This window comes from Ipomoea nil, unplaced genomic scaffold (assembly GCF_001879475.1).
Source record: "Ipomoea nil cultivar Tokyo-kokei standard unplaced genomic scaffold, Asagao_1.1 scaffold2921, whole genome shotgun sequence".
NCBI classification, from domain to species: Eukaryota; Viridiplantae; Streptophyta; class Magnoliopsida; order Solanales; family Convolvulaceae; genus Ipomoea; species Ipomoea nil.
In genome coordinates, this window is record NW_017619349.1 from 1,701,753 (window position 1) to 1,724,012 (window position 22,260).

General features: G+C 33.4%; 4 protein-coding genes across 5 annotated transcripts; 3 read left to right on the forward strand and 1 right to left on the reverse strand.

The window, feature by feature from the left end:
* Positions 1-1,005, forward strand: LOC109160805 (histone-lysine N-methyltransferase 2E-like). The gene has a single exon (XM_019309052.1). It carries the CDS (start codon positions 1-3, stop codon positions 1,003-1,005), a length of 1,005 nt encoding a protein of 334 aa, XP_019164597.1.
* A 5,869-nt stretch (positions 1,006-6,874) lies between these two features.
* Positions 6,875-10,489, forward strand: LOC109161147 (probable leucine-rich repeat receptor-like protein kinase At1g35710). Of its 2 annotated transcripts, XM_019309496.1 has the most exons (11): positions 6,876-7,202; positions 7,881-8,028; positions 8,148-8,219; positions 8,482-8,553; positions 8,665-8,736; positions 8,841-8,984; positions 9,081-9,161; positions 9,255-9,326; positions 9,720-9,791; positions 10,031-10,102; positions 10,189-10,489. In XM_019309496.1, exons 1-11 carry the CDS (start codon positions 7,112-7,114, stop codon positions 10,277-10,279), a joined length of 987 nt encoding a protein of 328 aa, XP_019165041.1. In that variant the 5' UTR covers positions 6,876-7,111; the 3' UTR covers positions 10,280-10,489. The 2 variants fall into 2 exon arrangements, with proteins under 2 accessions (XP_019165042.1, XP_019165041.1); XM_019309497.1 differs by lacking the exons at positions 9,081-9,161; positions 9,255-9,326 and having other exon boundaries at positions 6,875-7,202.
* A 130-nt stretch (positions 10,490-10,619) lies between these two features.
* On the reverse strand, positions 10,620-12,841 carry LOC109161145 (pentatricopeptide repeat-containing protein At2g20540-like). Its single transcript, XM_019309495.1, has 2 exons — positions 11,181-12,841; positions 10,620-11,139 (listed from the first exon to the last, which is right to left on the reverse strand). Exon 1 carries the CDS (start codon positions 12,762-12,764, stop codon positions 11,202-11,204), a length of 1,563 nt encoding a protein of 520 aa, XP_019165040.1. The 5' UTR covers positions 12,765-12,841; the 3' UTR covers positions 10,620-11,139; positions 11,181-11,201.
* A 2,451-nt stretch (positions 12,842-15,292) lies between these two features.
* On the forward strand, positions 15,293-16,973 carry LOC109161148 (remorin-like). Its single transcript, XM_019309498.1, has 4 exons — positions 15,293-15,432; positions 16,036-16,146; positions 16,264-16,345; positions 16,700-16,973. Exons 1-4 carry the CDS (start codon positions 15,428-15,430, stop codon positions 16,892-16,894), a joined length of 393 nt encoding a protein of 130 aa, XP_019165043.1. The 5' UTR covers positions 15,293-15,427; the 3' UTR covers positions 16,895-16,973.
* Positions 16,974-22,260: the final 5,287 nt, after the last annotated feature.

The following is a 22,260-nucleotide window of genomic DNA, read 5'->3' on the forward strand; positions in this document are numbered from 1 at the left end:
ATGGTGAAGAGGGTAGGACCTGCTCCTACGACTCCAAAACCCAATCGCCCTCCATCATCGACTTCGACGAGGGATATTGATCCAAAATATGGCGTGGCGAAGAGGCTAGTGCCTAGTGGTCCAAATCCTGATCACCCACCATCATCGATTTCAATAGGTGATTTTGACATGAGATATGGGGTGGTGAAGAGGTTGGTTCCTACTGGTCCAAACCCTGACCACCCACCATCCTCAACTTCAAATGATATTGATCTGAAACATGGCTCGGTGAAGAGGCTAGTGCCTAGTGGTCCAAACCCTGACCATCCACCATCAACTTCAAGAAAGGATATTGATCTAAGATATGGGGTGGTGAAGAGGTCGGTTCCTACTGGTCCAAACCCTGACCACCCACCATCCTCAACTTCAAATGATATTGATCTGAATCATGGCTCGGTGAAGAGGCTAGTGCCTAGTGGTCCAAACCCTGACCATCCACCATCATCAACTTCAAGAAAGGATATTGATCTAAGATATGGGGTGGTGAAGAGGTCGGTTCCTACTGGTCCAAACCCTGACCACCCACCATCCTCAACTTCAAATGATATTGATCTGAACCATGGCGCAATGAAGAGGCTAGTGCCTAGTGGTCCAAACCATGACCATCCACCATCATCAACTTCAAGAAAGGATATTGATCTGAGATATGGGGTGGTGAAGAGGTCGGTTCCTACTGGTCCAAACCCTGATCACCCACCATCTTCAACTTCAAATGATATTGATCTGAAACATGGCTCGGTGAAGAGGCTAGTGCCTAGTGGTCCAAACCCTGACCATCCACCATCATCAACTTTAAGAAAGGATATTGATCTAAGATATGGGGAGGTGAAGAGGTCGGTTCCTACTGGTCCAAATCCTGATCACCCACCATCCTCAACTTCAAATGATATTGATCTGAAACATGGCGCGATGAAGAGATTAGTGCCTAGTGGTCCAAACCCTGACCATCCACCATCATCAACTTAAAGAAAAGATATTGATATGATCTAGGGGTGGTGAAGAGGTTAGGACCTGCTCCTATGAGTCCAAAGCCCAATCGCCCTCCATTGTCTACTTCGACTAGGGATATTGATCCAAAATCCTAAGTATCTGTCATATTCGGCTTTACTAAAATAAATTATAATTTAATGCGGTGAAAAATTAGTGATTAGTGGTACAAATCCTAACCATGCATCCTTCACGATGGAGGGGATATATTCGCGTTTAAAGGGAAATTTGATCTTCAAAACACTATATATGTTCCAATTGATGCCTGTTTGCATCCATATCAATTCAATGATCGATTCTTCATTTGATGAGAATAATATTAATATTTGATTTTAATTAAGGCTTGTGATTGTAAAATGTTAGAGTTATTATTAGGTATACTAGCAAAAATTTGCATCTCGCACAAAAATGGTCTATTTTTCCAACATTATAATAGCGATGACTATATTGAAAAAGATTATAAAGAAAAAAAAAATTATACATTCACACAGAAAAGATTTCTATTTTAAAATTTGAAATTGCTCTCACTTTTTGAAGGATTAAATAATAATATATGCTATATATGGTAATTTAATTTATAATAATAATTTATGTTCAAAATATTCACTGAAATCATAGTAACGATTTAGGCTCAAATAACATTGTCTATGAATTATGTTCGAAATAGTGGTAATGATTTATGCTCAAAATATAGAAATAAGTTATGCTCAAAATATTCAGAATAGCTAAAATTATAGCAGTGAATGAATTATGCTCAAAATAATTATAGTGATTTATAGTTGTAATGATTTAGGATCAAAATAATGCTAATGATTTATAGTTGTAATTATATGTGTTCATAATATAGTAATGTTTTATGTTCAAAATACTTGAGAATAGCTAAAATTATAGTAATGAACGAATTATGCTCAAAATAATAATAATGATTCATAGCTATAATGATTTATGCTTAATACATAGTTTGACTTTACTAAATTTAAAGCATTATATGAATTTGGTATCATTTTACAATTAGTTGTAATGATTCACTTTATCAAATTTAACAATTTAATAATTTTTTAATATTAATTAAGATTTTAATTTTTTTATTTAAATTCATGATAACATAATTTATTCTGTGTATTGAAGGCTTCTTATTAATTAATTATAGTAAGAGTATCCCCAGATTCTTTATTTATCTTTTTTCTCATATCTTTATCAAGCTAGCTTCCAGATCATTATTACCACCACCACAAGACGGAGTACGTGAACCACCCGTTGTTCAAGATGTTGCTTGAAGAAGCGGAATCGGAGTATGGTTACAACAGCGGAGGGCCGCTTGGAAGCTCCCCTGTGACGTAGACCTTTTCGTTAAGGATTTGGTGGAGGTGGAGATGGATTCCGACGACGACGATTAGTATTTTTGGTTTTTTTTTTTTTTTTGTTATTTGAAATTATTAAAATAAAATAAAAAATTACTATTTTAATATGATAACCTCCACGTCAGCGAATTAAGAGGTAAATATGTCACTTTTAGTTCAATTGCATCATTTTGCGTTGTTCACGGAATCAATTACATTTTTTTGAGTTCAATGATCTAATTACATTTTCGTATGTAGAGTGGCCTATTTAACCCTTATTCCTATTTAAATTAATAATGGACTAACCATTAATGACAAAAGAGCGAAAATAACTAGTTTTTAATAAATGGAAAATGCTGGCAATGGAGAATTTTGGAAAGAAAAAAAAAAGATATATCTGAACAAAATGGAAATATATTTATGATTGGTATATTCTAAAAGATGTTGTGAAAAATATCTTAGAATCATATATATAGTAGTATTTATTATTTGATTTCAATTTGTCCTTTTCATCAATATTAATTATACTTCTTTTATACAGCTCTACTCAAGAAAGTAAATACATCTTACCCACCAAATTCATAAAATTATTATTATATATTCATGTCAATACGATTTATTCAATAAAAAATATATATCTTACCAAACTCATAAAATTACTATATATTCATTCTTCCAAAAGGCTAAACCCCAACCCTAAGGGCCCCCGCACCCCGGTCCGACAGAGCATTTGGGAGAATGTAAATCATGGTGACTCAACTGAACATGAACCATAGAGGCTAGACCGGTGCTCACTGCGCACAAGGAACTCCCCTCACTTTGAGAGGTTACTCCCACACTGTCGCTGGTGAGACTCGATCCCTGGTCATTTTTCTAAAGTTTTACCTCTATATATTCATGTCAATAAAACTTACTCAATAAAGAAAATAAATCTTACCAAACTCATAAAATTACTATATATTCATGTCAATACGATTGAAGTGAGTGTATATATATAGGAGACCATTTGTACTCATTTCATTCATCTACCTCTTGGTTTTAATTTCAAGAATGAAATCTGAATATCATCAACTTCATTTGTTTGCATTCTCTCTCGTATTTGTACTCATTTCATCATCACTTATTCACGACATTACCTACAAACTAAAATCAACATTATAATGATTTTAATATGAGATATGGAGTGGTGAACATTATAATGATTTTAATATGAGATATGGAATGGTGAAGACTGACTGAAGAGATTGGTTCCTAAGGGTCCAGATCAATATTGAAAAAATCGCTAGGCACCTCAGGACTGTCTAGGGCACCTATGAGGCCGACCGCCTAGTGCCTAGGCGCGATTTTTGCAACACTAGTCCAGATCCTATCCAACCACCCTCATCATCAATTTCAACAAATGATTTTGATATGAGATATGAGGTGGTGAAGATATTGGTTCCTAAGGGTCCAGACCCTATCCAACCACCCTCATCAATTTCAACATATGATTTTGATTCGATATATGGAGGGATGAAGAGATTGGTTCCTACGGGTCCAAATTCTGGCCAACCATCATCATCAATTTCAACAAATAATTTTGATAAGAGATATGGAGGGATGAAGAGATTGGTCCCTACAGGTCCAGATCCTAGTCAACCACCATCATCAATTTCAACTTCAATCGATGATTTTGGTACGAAATATGGAGCGATGAAGAGATTGGTTCCTACGGGTCCAAATCCTGGCCAACCACCATCATCAACTTTCACAAAAAAAAAAAAAAAAATGATATGAGATATGGAGCCATGAAGAGGTTGGTCCGATCCCTACAGGTCCAGATCCTGGTCAACCACCATCATCAATTTCAACAGATGATTTTGATAGAAGATATGGAGCTATGAAGAGATTGGACCTTACTGGTCCAGATCCTGGTCAACCACCATCATCAATTTCAACAGATGATTTTGATACGAGATATGGAGCGATGAAGAGATTGGTTCCTACGGGTCCAAATCCTGGCCAACCATCATCAATTTCAACAAATGATTTTGATATGAGATATGACGCTATGAAAAGATTAGTCCCTACAGGTCCAGATCCTGGTCAACCACTGTCATCAACTTTAGAGGATATTAATTTAAAGTATTGAGTAGTAAAGAGGCTAGTACCTACTGAATCAAACCACGACCATTCTTTACGTTGAAGGGGAGATATTTATGTTTAAGGGAAAAAGTTGATATTCAAAGCACTATATACGTTTGGTTTGAAAGACCTCCTATTGCTATTCAGAGAATTCTTCGGGAGGATGAGTTAGGCATTCTTTGCAAGAATGCTACGGTGAGGGTTGTCTAACGATCTGCGGGTTTCCCCCTTCTTTTCACAAAAAAAAAAAAAAAAAAAAAAAAAAGCACTATATACGTTTAGATGCATATTTGCATCCATTTCAATGATATCTTGATTTGATGAAAATAATAATAATGTTTGATTTTAATTAAGGCCTGTGATTGTAAAATGTTAAAACTATTATTAGTTATACTAGCGAAAATATGCATCTTGCCACAAAGATTAATATCTATTTTTGCAATACAATAACGATGACTATATTGAAAAAGATTAGTGCGAAAATAATTTTTGAAAACTAGATCAATTCAAAAAGAAAATTTATAACTTCAAATCACATAATTATTTATGTTAATGGAAATTGTTTCAAGAAACTGAAAAAAAAAAAAAAAAAAACCTCTTGATATACACATTAGATTTAGGAGTCATTTTTCAAAAATTTGCAATGTTAAGTTCACCATAGAGAATAGAGTTAATAGAAAATTTACATTTTAATCGAAAAATGACTAATTTTGGTAAAAATGTCTTTAAGACATTTTCTGGATCTCTCTTTCATACTTGACTCTCTCTTATACGAATCTCCTTAGTAGATTCAATCAAGAATTATTGTCTCGAAATATTTTCAAATTCAATGAAAAGAAAGTTACCTTTGAAGCATTGATCCGGGTGAAAATCAAATACAGAATTTTGTTTTTATCGTTTATTAGGGTGGTGTTTAGGCATGATCTTGTAAAACTATACTCTGCATTTTGTAACAACATAATGTGCATTTTTGAATAACTTTTATTAAATCAATGAAAAAAAACTAAATTTTAAACCTAGATCGTAAATATTAAACCATAAGCAGTAAATTAAATTTAAAAAAAAAAAAGAAGAAAACTCAATTTGACAAAGAATGTCTTCCAAAATTTTTTGTCGGAAAAATTTTTCCAGATTCTTTATTTATCTTTTTTCTCACATTTTTTTCAAGCTAGCTTCCAGATCATTATTACTACCACCACAACTACCCGCACCACTACCTCAACCACAACTTATTATTATTATTATTATTATTATTATTATTATTATTATTATTATTATTATTATTATTATAAAACAAATAATATGTTCATTTTTAAGGAAAAAATACAATTTCTTAACTTTCGTTAACGAAAATAATTAACTAATTGTAAATAAATAAATAAAGGCATTATCGCTTGGGTCACACTTGCTTGTGTGAGACCGCTTCACGAATCTTTATCCGTGAGACAAGTCAGGTTGCAATCATTATTGCATGGACCATGGTCCACACAATTATGTGCACCATAAACAAAAAAGTATATTTTTAATATAATAAAGGTACATTATTGATGTACATAAGGTACATTTTTTTAAAGTACATTTTTAATATACTAAGGGTACATTATTTTATATAACTTCAGTACAAAAATAATGTACCTTCAGTAATATTAAAAATGTACCTAATATTCATGGTCCACACAATTGTGTGGATCATGGTCCATACAATAATTTGCCGTCAGGTTGAGTTAATATGAAAAATGTAATACTTTTATATTAAAATGTAAAAGTTTTACATATTTATATGTTTTCCCAAAAAATTTTACACTCAGTTGTGCATAAGGAGCGCTGGTGAGACTTAATCCCTAGTCATTTTTTCCAAACTTCACCCCTATGAGTCTATGACCAACTGAGCTGCCTATGCGGGCTTATTGGTAGTAAAAGTTAATAGTATATGTAGCATTTTTCATATAACTTAGAACTAAAAACACAAAATTTGTTTAGAGGTGATGAAGACTCATTATGTGTGGAATGTACAGACAGGGGTGGAACTAAAGACTGACGGAGCGGTTTGAGACTTATCTCTTCTAGCGCCCTTCGGTAAGGTTCTGATACCATAAAAAAACACAAATTTTTAAGAGAAAAATGATATGACTTAAATGTCATGACGGGAAGTGACAATGTGGATGTTTGAATCACACTAAAAATGAAAAAATGGATCAAAAATGTTAGAAAGTCTGAATCAGACCCATTGTAAGCACATAAAAATTAGGATCTGATCGGTTGGCTGATTATGCAACTTGTAATTATATTTGATGCTCTAAAAATGAGGTACTTTGTGTTTAAAATTAGTCCAACTAAATTGAAATTAGTTGAAAAAAACACACAAATTTCCCAAAAAATAATTATTTTAAGAGAGGGAGACTCCACCGACGCTGGCGGGCCATTTTTGCTCGTCTCCTTCACAGAGTGAAAAAGGTTCAACTTCACAGTTCACACGTTCATACATCTCTCTCCAAACATAGATCTTATTCTTGGTCACTTGAAGATCTCCAATTTTCCGTGTTCTACACTGTGAATACCAGAAGATTGATTGATTTAACACGGAGAGTTCGACTTAGTGAAAGTTTGTAGTGGGCGCTCTAATGACGGGTCGTGCTTCAACCAGTCTCTTAGTCTTCTCGCTATTTCTCCTCCTAAGCGTCGCCGTTCACTGTAAAACCCTCAAGCGTGATGGTAATTTCGCACCTCCTCTATGCCCCTTACCTCGATCCGTTTCCGATGCCCTGTGAAAACATGTAATTTTAAGCAAGAAATTAGCTAAAACAAGTGAAAATCATTGCATTTTTAGATTTTGACTGATGTTTTAGTTAGTCTTGAATTTTGAAGTTTTTGTCTTTAGTTACTTGGTTTATTTTCGTTTTACTGTTTAAAGTAATTTTTAGCTTAGTGTTTAGAGGATTTGGATGCTAATTGCCCATAATAGTCTTATGCATCTGTGATCTAACAATAAGGGTTATTATTAGGGATTAGGCTCCTTATACTTATAGCCTGGATACATGATGGGGATTATGGCTAGGTTTAGCACAAAACTTAAGGAGTAAATGTTTGGTCAGAGTATTTAGTGGATTGTGGATATGCTATAAAATAATAGCTCTTTAATTTGAATTGAAAATCTGAGATCCAGTTATGCCTAGAATGCTACATAGTTTTGATTGTTTAATTGATTGATGTTATAAGAAATGGGAATGGATTATTTGCTCGTTGGTGAAGTTGTACTTCAATGCACATCTATGTGCTTTGCATATGTTAATGTTTGTGGTGAAAACTGAAAAGTGTTGATTAGGCTCAAAAAGGATGAAAAGGTAATAGCTTTGGTATTTTCGACTAATCTTACTTGGTTGGTGAGTGTAGTGAAAGCTTTGAATGAAATTAAGGCATCTCTTGGATGGAGGGTGGTATATGCTTGGGTTGGAGATGATCCGTGTGGAGATGGTGACTTACCCCCATGGACTGGGGTCACATGCTCTACTGAGGGCGATTATCGAGTAGTGACTGAATTGTAAGTTGTGCCACTATTTATTTATCTTGGAATTTTTATTTATTTTTCACTGCAATACAATTTATTCATGTGGCTATGCTCCGGTTCGTCATGACTTTCCTTCTTTTTACAACTTGCAGGGAAGTCTATGCTGTTTCAATTGTTGGCCCTTTCCCTACTGCTGTGACGAACTTGTTGGATCTTACTAGGCTGTAAGATTCTTTCTTTGGGTTAATGCTAACTTCTCATTTGAATAGCTTTTTGTACTTCAATTCTGATGGGAGATTTGAATTGATCATTTGCATCTCTCCTGTCACAAATTTATTTTCAATCTTTCACTTAACTTATGTTCTAGAAACTGAACATGAATATCGTATTGAGGGCAAATGGGCAATAGTTGGTTGAATTTGTTTTTCATACACTATTCATGTGTTTTATATTTCACTAAAGCTCCATTGTCTTTTCATATGGCAGGGATCTGCACAATAACAAGTTGACTGGTCCAATTCCTCCTCAAATTGGACGTTTGAGGCGTCTTAAAATATTGTACTGTCTGTTATCTTGTTAAAATCTCTCGATTTGGTGGTTGCTTGTGCATTTTAAAAAATTTTCCCTACTGCTTTAAATTCTCATATTTTTATTTTTGGATTCTCCTAGGAATTTAAGGTGGAATAAGCTGCAAGATGTCATTCCTCCCGAAATCGGTGAACTGAAGAGGCTAACACATCTGTAAGCTATATTTGCTTCTTGTTGAGGCTATTTGATGCTACGAAAATTTCTTTCTAGTTTTGTTCCTCATGCAAATTACTGACTGTGTCTCGGAACTTGTTCAGCTACCTGAGTTTCAATAATTTTAAGGGTGAGATCCCCAAGGAACTTGCTAATCTTCCTGAGCTCCGCTATCTTCATCTTCATGAAAACCATTTTGTTGGACGAGTCCCACCCGAGCTTGGCACTTTACAATATCTTAGGCATTTGTAAGATGCTATATCAACTTCCTTTTGTTATTTTTAGAGTGTCCAGTGCTCTTGCGTGGTGTTGATTGTCTAACCGTTATCCAATCCATTTTTCAGGGATGTTGGTAACAATTGTCTGGTTGGTACAATTAGGGAACTCATACGCATTGAAGGATGCTTTCCTGCCCTTCGCAACCTGTAAGTTGATTCGAGTTGCAAGTTTCAAAACTATTTGTGACTGAATTACCGATTTTTGCTGACCAAGATAATACCTTTTTACAACCGTTGCAGTTATTTGAACAATAATTATCTTACTGGAGGTCTTCCTGCACAACTTGCAAATTTGACTAACTTGGAGATTGTGTAAGTATCTTGTGTTTATGCAAAATGAATTGTCTTCTAACCAGCTTAGTTGGTGTGAGTGGCCGTGCACTCTCGTCCTTTAAGATAAGTCTGGAGTTCAAAACCCCTCTCGTATGGAAAAACCAATATGGTCAGCACTTTGCCCCTTAATTGGGCCATCCCAGTGCGAATTGAGATTAGTCTGAGTATGGTACAGGCTTAAAGGTGCCTCCTATGGTTAGGGCCTACTCAGAAAACCTCGTGGTCTGACCAAAAAAAAAATAATAATAAGAATTGTCTTCAAGAAGTTTTTGTGAGTTACAAGTTTGTTCAATCATATTATGATTTAAGATGCTAATATTCTGGATGGTGTTTGCTTCATTACCTGAATTTGATTGTCATGTGTGAAAACAGGCATCTATCGTCCAACAGAATGACTGGAGTTGTACCACCCAGCCTTGGTCATATTCCCAAGCTAACTTATTTGTAAGTTTTCCGATCTATTTTCTTTACTTTAATCATTTAGTGATCTGAATCTGAAGCCCGAATGAATACTTTCAAGGATGTGTTATGTGAAGGACTATGCTTTGTCGAAATATAAAACGGACTATGTTTGGACAAAATATGATCCAAAATGTTCCTTTAACAGCACATTTATATAACCTGTCTCTTTGGCAAAGAATGACAATAAAATTATTGTCTTTTCTATTTTGTGTCTTATTCAGGTATCTGGACCACAATCAATTTACTGGAAGGATTCCTGATGCCTTCTATAAACACCCTTTCGTGAAAGAACTGTAAATCCCCCAACTTTTAACTGATTTTATTTCAGCTTCACATTTTGGAACCGCGTCTAAGCTAGGAAGCTGTATGCGTTTTGCAGGTACATAGAAGGGAACTCGTTCCGGCCTGGCGTAAATCCCATTGGTGTGCACAAAGTTCTAGAACTTTCTGACTCAGAATTCCTATTTTAGGAGACAAGCATGCCTATATCTTACTTATTTTGCCAAAATTAGTTCTCCTAGCTTTGTCAACAGCCAATGCTGGTGCAATCTGAGTGCTTATTCTTCATAGATTTTCTTCTTGAGAAGCATTCTACAATGTCAAAGCTTTTGAGAGAGCAAACACTCACACACTGTTGTATGTCTTTTAATGAAATCAAGGCATATTGTATTTTTTACTTTGCTCTGTAATTTGCCTTACATGGTCTCATGAACTGGATGATACTAACTAAAGAAGAGTCACCCTGAAAGTCTTGCTATAGCGGAAGGATAGGGGTTCGATTCTTACTGAAGATATTGGGTCGATGAAAGACCTAAAGTCTAAAAAGTTAATTAGAAGTGACTAAGATTCTCTGTGTAGAATGTATAGGCAGGGCGGAATTGAAGACTGATTGGGCGATTCGCGATTTAATTTCTTCAGTGTCTTTGGGCTAGGGTTTTTTGGGTTTAAGATTAGTTTAAGTTGGGAAATTTAATGTATAAGAAAAAAAATTAAAGAAATTCTATTTTTATTAGAGCAACAAAAAATTGGAGAAAAAAAATATATATGTTTATTTGGTACATTTTTCCAATTAATAACAAAGAAAGAAATGATGAAAAATTGGGAAATAAAAAATACAATACAGTTCCGTGGAGCTTAGCTCAATGATTTAACTGTTTAATGGTCATTTTGGAAGTCTTGCTTTAGCGGCAAGGCCCAAAACGTCCAAAAAAATTGTCAGGAGAACTGAGAATTTACTGGATGACTCACGATTTATAACGTCTAACTCGCGATTTACCTCCTTCAACCCTCTTGAACAGAGGTTCTGGGAGCTTAGAATTAGTCTAGCGTAAGTTAGGAAATCTAATATATATATATATATATATATATATATATATATATATAACTTAACAGTTAGAACTGAGTGTCTACCTGCCTGTTGAACATTAGTAGAAGCTGATGAACTTGATGCATCTGTGGGTGTGTTTTCTCCCCAGCAACAAACTCATGAACACAACCATTGATCTCCACAGAGCTGCACCCTGGTGTCTTCTCTATATGCTGCTTCTTCATCATCTTCCTCATCCTCCTCGCCCCCTCGTGCTTCCCTGCTGCAGCGTAAACATTAGAAAGCAAAACATACGCCCCGCTGTGCTGTTCCAACTCCACAACCCTCTCTGCAGCAGCCTCGGCCAAACAAACCCGCCCATGATTGGCACAAGCACTCAACAATGCTCTCCAGGCCACAGCAGAAGCGCTCGAGCTTGGCATGCTCAGAACTATATTCTTCGCCTCTTCGACCAGACCCTCTCGGCTAAAAAGGTCTATTATGCACCCGTAGTGCTCGCCTTTAGGCTCGATGTTATATGTGTTGCACATGATTTCCAGCAGCTTCAGACCTTCATGTGCCATTCCTGAACAGCTGCAAGCAGTGAACAAAGAAACGAAGGTAACACCGTCTGGTCTAGTCCCAGCATCGTTTTGCATCTCTCGGAATAATCTCATAGCGTTTTCACCATCCCCGTTCATTGCGAATCCAGAAATCATGGCATTCCAACAAATAACATCTCTCTCGGGCAATTCGTAGAACAGTTTCTGGGCTAAACCCAAGCACCCACATTTCGCATACATGTCTACAAGAGCTGTGCCTAGTCTCACATTTATTGCCATTCCCAGCTTCTCCACATATCTATGAACCCATTTGCCTATATCCAGTGAACCCAGATGGGCACAAGCTGAAAGTATGCTCACCAGAATTGCCTCATCAGCCTGAACCCCAGTCATCTGCATTAGCCTAAACAACTGCAACCCTTCTTTAAAGCAATTGTTCTGTACATACCCAGATATCATAGACCCCCATACTCTCCTATCCTTCACTGGGGTCTCATCAAAAACCAATCTTGCTTCAAAGACATCACCTTTTCTTGAATACCGAGAGATAAGAACTGTCCAAGCCACCACACAACGGCTAGGCATTTCATCAAACACACACTGTGCAGATTCCATGTCATCAAGACTAGAGTACATTACAATCAAGCTATTCCCCACATAACTATCCATCAAGAATCCAAATTTTAAGCATTGCCCATGAATTGACCTCCCAAGATTACAACTTTCCATATTACCACAAGCTTTTAACAGATAGGGAAGTGTGTAATTATCTGGGCACATCCCAGTTTTGAGCATATGCTTGTACATCTCCATAGTTCTGCTCAGCTCACCCTTGAGCAAGAAAGCTTTGATCATGGTGTTGACAATGCAGATGGTGGGTTGTTGAATTCTCTCGTAGATTCTCCATCCGTAGGTTGGGTTTCCAAGATTGGGATCTGAGCAGAAGGCTAATAGCCTGCTGAGGGCGAAAGTGTTGTTCCCAAGCCCACATGTAATCACTTGGCCATGAGCTTGGCTTAGTTGCTTCAGATTCTTGCATTTCTCCAGGAGTTTAAGGCATCTCCCAGTGCTTGTTGACAATGACATGGGTTACCCCTCACAAAACCTTCCTCGTTTCACTATATATAAAGCTCCCCCAACTTTCCTTCTTAAAGTTCAGTGAAAGGTTTCAGCCAATAATCTTTCATTTAAAGTCATTATGTCAATTGTTGCATCAATTCTCTTGTGGTTTCAAACATGGTAAACTTAAAAATTAATTACTCCGTATTATTATTTGATGGATATATTGAAGATGGACCCGGTACAAACCGACCCAGCGGAGCAAGAAGGATTCGATTGGACCGGAGCTGGCCCCGTGTTTGACCCAGGCCACCAAGGCCGAGCCCGGTCTGGGCCTCGGCCTAAGCCCTCAGCCGTAACTTGACCTGGACCTCGGCTTAGGCCTCAGACCGCGCTCGGTTTGGGCATAGGTGGAGCTTGGCCGCGAGGTCGAGCGCTGTCCAAGTAGTTGCAACTAATCCCTCCTTTTTAGGGGGACAATTAGGAGGTTTTGAGTATAAATATCCACCTATTCTCTTTTGTGTGTTGAGAGATTGTCTTCCTAGACTTGATAGCTTCCAATCTTGTGGTGACATTCATTCCTCATCACATAAGACTAAGATGTGACAGAAATATCCTATTAAAAATAAAAAAAAATAAAAAAATAAAAAACCAAAAATAATCCTCTAACCAGTCCCTACATCAACCAATTTCATCTCCAACACATGCAAATCCTAGATTTTGTGCTTGCGTACTGTTTTTGTGGGTAAAAGATCGGACAATTGAAAAATTCTTTGGCAAATCAATACTTGAGTTCACATTGAATTGAAGAATCCACATCAAGTGGAGGGTTGAGAACTGATGGTGTGTGGAGGGTTGAGAACTGATGGTGTGTGGAGGGTGGAGTGTGATGGTTTTAAATAGGTAGTAATCACAAGGTTCCAAATTTAACTATCTACGAAAGTTGTTATTGGTGTTTTTAATTTGAGTCGGTTAATTATGCACTTTTGGATAGCCATTTTGGACTTTTTCATAAATTTAAAAAACAACAATTAAAATTGTAAGTAATAAAAGGTCATAAAATTCAATTACTGCGGAATATATCCTAACAAAAAGAGAATTTTAATGAGAATGAGAATCTATAAATAGATAGCAAAAGGTCAAAAGTACTTTCAAAGATTCCGAATTTCAAATAAAGTGAATTCAATCAGATGGATTGTTCTATTTAATACGATTTATATGATAAATACTAGCTTTAAAAAAAAAATACTATTATTTGTACGTGTGATGTGTGAAAATAAGTGCCTAACATTTTTACTATAAGTTGTAGAATTCATATTATATTGAAATAAGTAATTATTATCGTAATATTTCTATTTATATATTGAGAAAATTATATTTATATTGAAAAAAATGATAATTAAAGAATTTTGAGTAATGTATAATGTACAAAGTTATAAAGATAATTGGTACAAAATCATTAAAAATTTAATTTATAGTCGTTACACTATATTATGATAATTATAAAGGTGCATTATAATTTTTATTTATTTAGTCATTAATGTTAGTATTTTTTTAAAAGTAATTGAGTTATAATATAATGGTGTAAGGGTAGTTGTATCAAACGAAAATGTAATAAAAGTAATTTTGTCAAATAACAATGTAGTGTATAACATTTTAAAAAAATGTATACATACATTTATTAATATAGAAAAAGGGACAAAACCCAATAACATAACCTGGATTGACACATTTTTAGAAGTAAAAATTACAATTTGATTTATAATTCTCTCTTCATGTTCATAATTACATATTAAATCATGTCGAATTGTAGATGCTGCAACTATGAAAGTATGCATGGCTATACCGAATACTTAGAAGTTAGAACAATCAAGCATATCAACATGATGTAGATATGCACCAAATACAACTCGAAATTGATGTTTTTTTTTTTTTTTTTAGGTCTAATCAACCTTAGCTAAGATACACCAAGACCGTCACATATCGAGACTAATATTATTCGTGACGGATAAAACCTTAAAGGGTGACAAAACATCCCTTCATGAGGTTTATAAAGGTAGTTGCATCTCTTGCCATTATATTGGCGATGATTAGTACCTATAATAATAATAAGGGAAAAGAGTCAAATAGACTCTTAACTTAACTCAAAAGTGCAATTAGGTATTTGAACTTTAACGAACTTGTGAAAATGAGTCAAATAAGTCTAATTTACCGATAACCAATAGGTTACCGGTAATTTTTTTACCACCGTCAACTGTTGCTAATCACTGTTCACCACCGCTTAAAAAAAAAATCACCAAAAAGACAATTTTCGGTCGTCTTCCTCCGGAGAAGGCGACCGGATCTGCTCGCCTTCTATCAAACCTAGTCCAATGGGATAACACATAGTAGAATCTTGGGAAAAAGTGGGCGTGAAGAAGAAGAAAAGAATGCTTTGCTTGATGATCAATTCTTAAAGATTCAAAACCAGGCATTAGCTTCTTGCAAGCAAAGCCATCTTATCCGTTACTTTGATCCTCGTCCCCCAACAAGTATCTCTCTTAACTATATTATGCATCTCCTTCAAATAAGCCATCAACCCATCCATCACAAACTCTTTGTTATTACTATTGCTGTTCATAAAACCTCAGAGCAATTGAGGTGTTTAATTTAATTTGCTGTTGACAACTATAGCCAATTGCCTATAAAACATGAGGTAACTACGTGCAATCCATCTTTTATTTTATTTGGCACCACATATGATGTGGTGTTTGGTAAATAGTTGTTAGATGATTGGGTTAGTGGGTTTGACTAGTTGATACTTGATAGCAGTAGCTGATTGTAGAAAAGTGTTTGGTAAATTAGTTGTTAGTTGATAGCTGATTACATGTAAAATGATTTTCTAAAAAAGCTGATCTAAAAAGCTGCTTTGAACAGCTTTTTGAATTTTAACGTTTTGGAACAATAAGCTGTTACAAAAAAATCAATTAATCAAACACTCATATTGATTATTTAACCAAGTTAAACAACTAATAGTGGTGAAATAAGTCAAAATTGACTAATAATAAATTAACTATATTACCAACCAGGACCGATGTTCCTATAACGTCAATCCCTAATTACAGCTTGTTTAATTGGAGTGAATTAGAATTCCACTCTCACCTAATTTCGAAAGACGAACAATTCCTTTGTTTCATGGAAGGAAATTGCAATTCCTCCATTTTCAGAGAATTCAATGCATTCCCTAATTCTGCTATTTTTGGAAAGATACCCCTTCTCTTTTCAATTTAATTTGCACTAATTAATGACAATTTATAAGGCAATATTCTGCGTCTCGTCGAACTGCTCCAGATCCTTCAATGCCACCTGTAATGGTAGATCCAAGGGCAGATGCTTGGGAACATCAAGAGTTAGAAAAAGTTAAATTGCGGTAAATATAATCTACCTTCTTATTCTTTTTCCTACTATATAAAAATTCAAATATACTTTTAGTTTAAAAAAAAAAAAAAAAACTATTTTCACCTTGGGCTAATAACAAAGGGTTCAGGTTTGAGAAGCTGAATAACATAATTGTTGAATGGGAGGCTGACAAGAAGAACAAAGCAAAACAGCAGTTACAAAGAATTGAGGTTTGCATTAATTGCTTTTTTATTATTCCATCGCTCTCATTTTACCTGTTTAATATTCATTAATCAAATTAATTTTTTTTGGTTTATTTTCTTTAGTATTTTTTAAAGTTATTGTGATTAATAGTATTTTTAATGTAATTTCGAAATATATAAATGTTATATACTAATACTAAACTTGATAACAAATTAATTTAAAAATAACTTCAGTTATACATCGTTAAACGAACCAGACACATAAAATTGGATTGAGGGGTGCCCGCATAATTTTATGTATAGATATGTAGTTTAATTATATATTTAAAACTTTATTAAGAAAGTAAATGTGAAAAAAAAAAATTGTGGATGGATGTGCAGGCTGAATTGGAAGAGAAAAGGGCAAGAGCTTTGCAGCATTACAATGAAGAGATCACAAGGATAGAAAGCATATCAGGAGAAGCAAGAGCTCAAGAGGAGGATAATATGAAAAGAGAAGAGCAGAAGGTGAAGGAGAAGGCTAACCAATTAAGATATACTGGCAGGCTCCCTGAACAAACATGTTTTATTTGCTAGCTACCTACTCTCATCTATATCTATACACACCATTGTATATATCTATATTGTGATGTATATATACTCTACATGCATGCATGCATGCATGTTGTAATAATACTATATATACAATGTGACAAATTAAATACATTATTATATTATATTCATCTTCCGTCTTCACAGTACAAATCATGCATGAGTATTATATTGTATAATATAATGAATATTTTCACAATGACAAGCTAATTAACAAGTAACCTAATACTGGTATTAATGTTTCTGTTCGGAACAAGCGCTTACCCCTACGTCAAAAGATATAACTCGATTATAGTGAATGCGTAATTTTATTTTCTTATATTGCCAAATTTTTTAAAACTAATATGCTGGACTTGATCTTTCAAGCCTCTGCTCAATAATCTCCTTAACCACCAAGAATTGGTCTTGGCCCTTCACCGACTTCCACCCAACAATTTCGTCCCGTAACAATAAAAGTCCAACTTCGATCTCTAATTACTATCACTCTAATCACATCATTCTCTCAAACACACCCTTAATATACTGCCAAACAAAATCTTAGATAGTGCTAAGTTCAAATGTCAAGCCATATTTTCAAGAGAGTTTTTTTTTTTTTTTTTTTTTTTTTTCAAAATAATCCCTCGACTATTACTCATTTTCAATTTTGTATTTTGACTTTCAATTCCACTAAATGTGGTCCTTCAACTTTCAAAAACTCACCCAATTCAGTCCTCCATTAAAATTTCTGATCTATTTACTCGGCGTTAAAATGGAAGGCATTTTTATCCGTTCACCTATTTTCTGCCTAATACACTTATCGATAGCCGAGGGACCATTTTGAAAAAAAAAAACTATTTTATTTATTCCAATTTTGTTTTTAAACTCTATCAAATTGAAATTTTTGTAGATTTTTTTTCTCACAAATTAAAAAAAAAAATTGATAGGGACCATTTTGAAAAAAAAAAAACTCTTTTATTTATTTTATTTTTGTTTATTTTCATTTTTTAGACTCTATTAAATTAGAGTTTCTATAGATTTTTCTCACAAATATAAATAGTTAAAATCACATAGTATACTCCAACCTCCAAATTTTCAACTTTTTCTATATACTTTTTCCCTTTGTATAAATATACAAACTTTACCTCCATCTTATCAAGTTTTACAATACCGTTTCGTAACTTTCAAAAATACTCATATACTTTTTTATTTTTATCTTTTTATGTTCATATATATATATATATATATATATATATATATATATATATATATATATATATATATATATATATATATATATATATATATCATACTAAAAGTTTAATAGACAATCAATCACTATGTATTACAATAAATATTATTTTTATAGTTGAAAATAACATTTTTTTTTTCAGTTTAGACACCCAACAAGTGCAAAATGTAGGAAAAATGTTGGACCGAAATGTAAGTTCTCCAGTAAACTTCTCCACTGAGCCGAAAGGCAAATTCTCGCATGTGACCGGAATATAAGTTTACTTCTCTGGCATACGACGAGGGGTGCACTTCTCAGTCAGAGAGGTATTACTGTTATAATGATATAGTAAAAATTAACTTACAAATTTCTTTAGAAGTTTAATGCATTGATAAAATTCTGAGAATGATGTGTAACTTTGTTTAATTCGAGCCAGTGGGATGTTAACATTGTCAATTATTTGAAAAATGGTCCTACCATTTTAGAGTCAATGTGTAATTGTATTTCTGATAAACAACTTTGTAGTTAAGTCGCGCAGGTCTGACAATGATATAAGAACAATTTTATCCGATAAAAGAAATAATAGTATAATATTTGTAAAGTAATGTACAATTGTACCATTATAAAAATACATACAAAAAATATTAATACCATAATGACCTAAATCATTCAAATAATGCAAAAACATAATTGAAATATTGAATTTTTTTTTATATAAATAATCAAAAGAAGATTATTTAAACGGGAAAAAAAACTTAACATAAATTTGTTTTTTTTTTTTAAATAAAAATGAAAGAAAATGATTTTCAAAATTCTTGATTTATAATCTTTGATGCTCAACTTTGAATGCTATATATGTATTTAATCGGGTTAATTATTTGATCAAAGTTTATGCTAAATTTTATATTGTATTTTTTTCCCTACATTTTAACATATTCGAAGTATATGTTTAACCATTATGTCAACTCTGATTGGAATGAGGTTCAAATCTAAGACATTTCTTATAGAAATTAGTAAGTTAAGAATAATAAATAGTTAAAGTAATATTCCGTTACTAAAGTTTATACTAACGGAATGTAGCGTTATTTAAGGAAGAAAATAATATAACATGGGGTAAATGAGGAAAATCATAAAAAAAAGTACTAAAATCAAAATAATATGAACCATTTATTTCAAGAAACAATTACACCAACATTTTTTTGTTCCTGTTAAAGGCCTAACATTATTGGCTCTTATTAGATTTGTAGATTGTAGATTTATTTATCTCTAATCACGTACTATACTCTATACATATATACACACAATGGGGTACTATATAGGGGGGTAGGGGAGGGGGGTGGGCGCTTATTGCCCCCACTATAGCTACGCCCCTTTCTACAATGGTGATTGAAATATATTTATGATTGGTATATTCTAAAAGGATGTTGTTAGAAATATCTTAGAATCTTATGTATAGTAATATTTATTATTTGATTTCAATTTGTCATTTTCATCAATATTAATTATACTTCCTTTATACAGCTCTACTCAAGAAAGTAAATACATCTGACCAAATTCATAAAATTATTATATATATATATATATATATATATATATATATATATATATATATCTTACCAAACTCATCAAAAAATTACTATATATTCATATCAATACGACTTACTCAATAAAGAAAATAATTTTTACCAAACTCATAAAATTACTATATATTCATGTCAATACGAGTGTATATATAGGACCCTATTTTGTTAATTAAAACTACAAGATCTAAAATCTTTTTTGCTATATTTTCAAAAATCTAAAGTGAAAATATCTAGCTCTTGGTTTTCAAGAATGAAGTCTGAATATCATCAACTTCATTTGTTTGCATTCTCTCTCCTATTTGTACTCATTTCATCATCACCTACAAACCAAAATCAACATTATAATGATTTTAATATGAGATATGGAGTGATGAAAAGATTAGTTCCTAAGGATCCAGATCCTATCAAACCACCCTCATCATCAATTTCAACAAATGATTTTGATATGAGATATGGAGCCATGAAGAGATTGGTCCCTACAGGTCCAGATCCTGGTCAACCACCATCATCAATTTCAATGAAGAGATTGGTTCCTACAGGTCCAGATCCTGGTCAACTACCATCATCGATTTCAACAGATGATTTTGATACGAGATATAGAGCGATGAAGAGATTGGTTCCTACGGGTCCAAATCCTGGCCAAAATCCAACGCCAATTTCAACAAATAATTTTGATATGAGATATGAAGTTATAAAGAGATTGGTCCCTATAGGTCCAGATCCTGGTCAACCACCATCATCTATTTCAACAGATGATTTTGATACGAGATATAGAGCGATGAAGAGATTGGTTCCTACGGGTCCAAATCCTGGCCAAAATCCAACGCCAATTTCAACAAATAATTTTAATATGAGATATGAAGTTATAAAGAGATTGGTCCCTACAGGTCCAGATCCTGGTCAACCACCATTATCATATATCAACTTTAGAGGATATTGATTTAAAGTATTGAGTAGTAAAAACGCTAGTACCTAGTGAATCAAACCATGACCATCCTTTACGTTGGAGGGTTGATATTTATGTTTAAGGGGAAAAGTTGATATTCAAAGCACTATATACGTTTAGATGCATATTTGCATCCATTTCAATGCTTTCTTGATTTGATGAGAATAATAATAATGTTTGATTTTAATTAAGGCTTGTGATGGAAAAATGTTAAAACTATTATTAGTTATACTAGCGAAAATATGCATCTTGCCACAAAGATTAATATTTATTTTTGCAATACAACAACGTTGACTATTACTGAAAAAGATTAATGTGAAAATAATTTTTAAAAACTAGATCAATTCAAAATGAAAATTTATAACTTCAAAGCACATAATTATTTAATTTAATGGAAATTTTTTCAAGAAACTGAAAAAAACAAAAAAAAAACAAAAAAAAACAAAAAAAAAAAACTCTTGATATATACATTAGATTTAGGAGTCATTTTTAAAACTTTTCAATGTTTACTTCACCATAGAGAATAGAGTTAATAGAAAATTTACATTTTAATCGAACAAAAAATAACTAATTTTGGTACAAATGTCTTTAGGACATTTTCTGTATCTCTCTTTCATACTTGTTTTCTCTTATACTAATCTCCTTAGGAAATTCGATCAAGAATTATTGTCTCAAGATGTTCTCAAATTCAATGAAAAAAAAGTTACCTTTGGAGCATTGATCCGGGTGAAAATCAAATAAAGAATTTTATTTTTATCGTTTATTAGGATTGCGTTTGGGCACGATCTTGTAAAACTATCGTTTATTAGGATGGTGTTTTTTTATTAATTTTTAATCTAATTTGTTATCAAATTTCATTTGCGGCGTTACTATAATTTTATCTTGGGACTTAAATGTTTTTGAGGCGTTAAGTTCCATAAAATATATAAACATAGATGTCTTAATTCAATTATTATAAAGGCTCAACGGTTCAACATAAAGGTTGAATTTCTAACTAAGAGACTTGAAATTATCTAAGTAAATCTTGATGCACTTGTACAGTTGTACGTAGTCCCTTTGAACTTGATAAAGGGCGATTGAGATTTTTTGTGTTTGAACTTGCTTGCTTGTATGAATATATCTTCTGTTTCTCTTCTTCTTTGTATTAGAGATATTTAAAGTTATGGGGGTGTTTAATTGGTAAATAACTATTCTTCCAAAAGGCTAAACCCCAATCGTTATGCTGTGCATCCGTATGCACCATGCATGGTGCATACGGATGCCAAAACGACGTCGTTTTATTAAAAAACGCGCGTCTCCCCTTTAAAAAAAATTCAGGTTCGATTCCCAGCAACAACATTATATTGTTCATTCATTCTGGAATTTTAGTTCATAGATTAAGGAAATATAGTTCATTGATTATGGAATTATAGTTCATCGATTATGGAATTGTAGTTCATCGATTCTGAAATTTTAGTTTATAGATTATGGAATTTTAGTTCATTCATTATGGAATTTTTAGTTCATCGATTATGGAATTTTAGTTCATATGTTGTTGTTGGGAATCGAACCTGATTTTTTTATTTTTAAGGAGAGACGCACGTTTTATTAAAACGACGTCGTTTTTGCAGCATAA

Coding starts and splice junctions, on each gene's coding strand:
- LOC109161145 (XM_019309495.1), bottom strand. CDS start 12,764: ATGTCATTGTCAACAAGCACTGGGAGATGCCTTAAACTCCTGGAGAAA.
- LOC109161147 (XM_019309496.1), top strand. CDS start 7,112: ATGACGGGTCGTGCTTCAACCAGTCTCTTAGTCTTCTCGCTATTTCTC. Junction 8,029..8,147: donor TATCGAGTAGTGACTGAATT/GTAAGTTGTGCC, acceptor TACAACTTGCAG/GGAAGTCTATGCTGTTTCAA. Junction 10,103..10,188: donor CACCCTTTCGTGAAAGAACT/GTAAATCCCCCA, acceptor TGCGTTTTGCAG/GTACATAGAAGGGAACTCGT.
- LOC109161148 (XM_019309498.1), top strand. Junction 16,147..16,263: donor TTAGAAAAAGTTAAATTGCG/GTAAATATAATC, acceptor CAAAGGGTTCAG/GTTTGAGAAGCTGAATAACA. Junction 16,346..16,699: donor AGCAGTTACAAAGAATTGAG/GTTTGCATTAAT, acceptor ATGGATGTGCAG/GCTGAATTGGAAGAGAAAAG.
- LOC109160805 (XM_019309052.1), top strand. CDS start 1: ATGGTGAAGAGGGTAGGACCTGCTCCTACGACTCCAAAACCCAATCGC.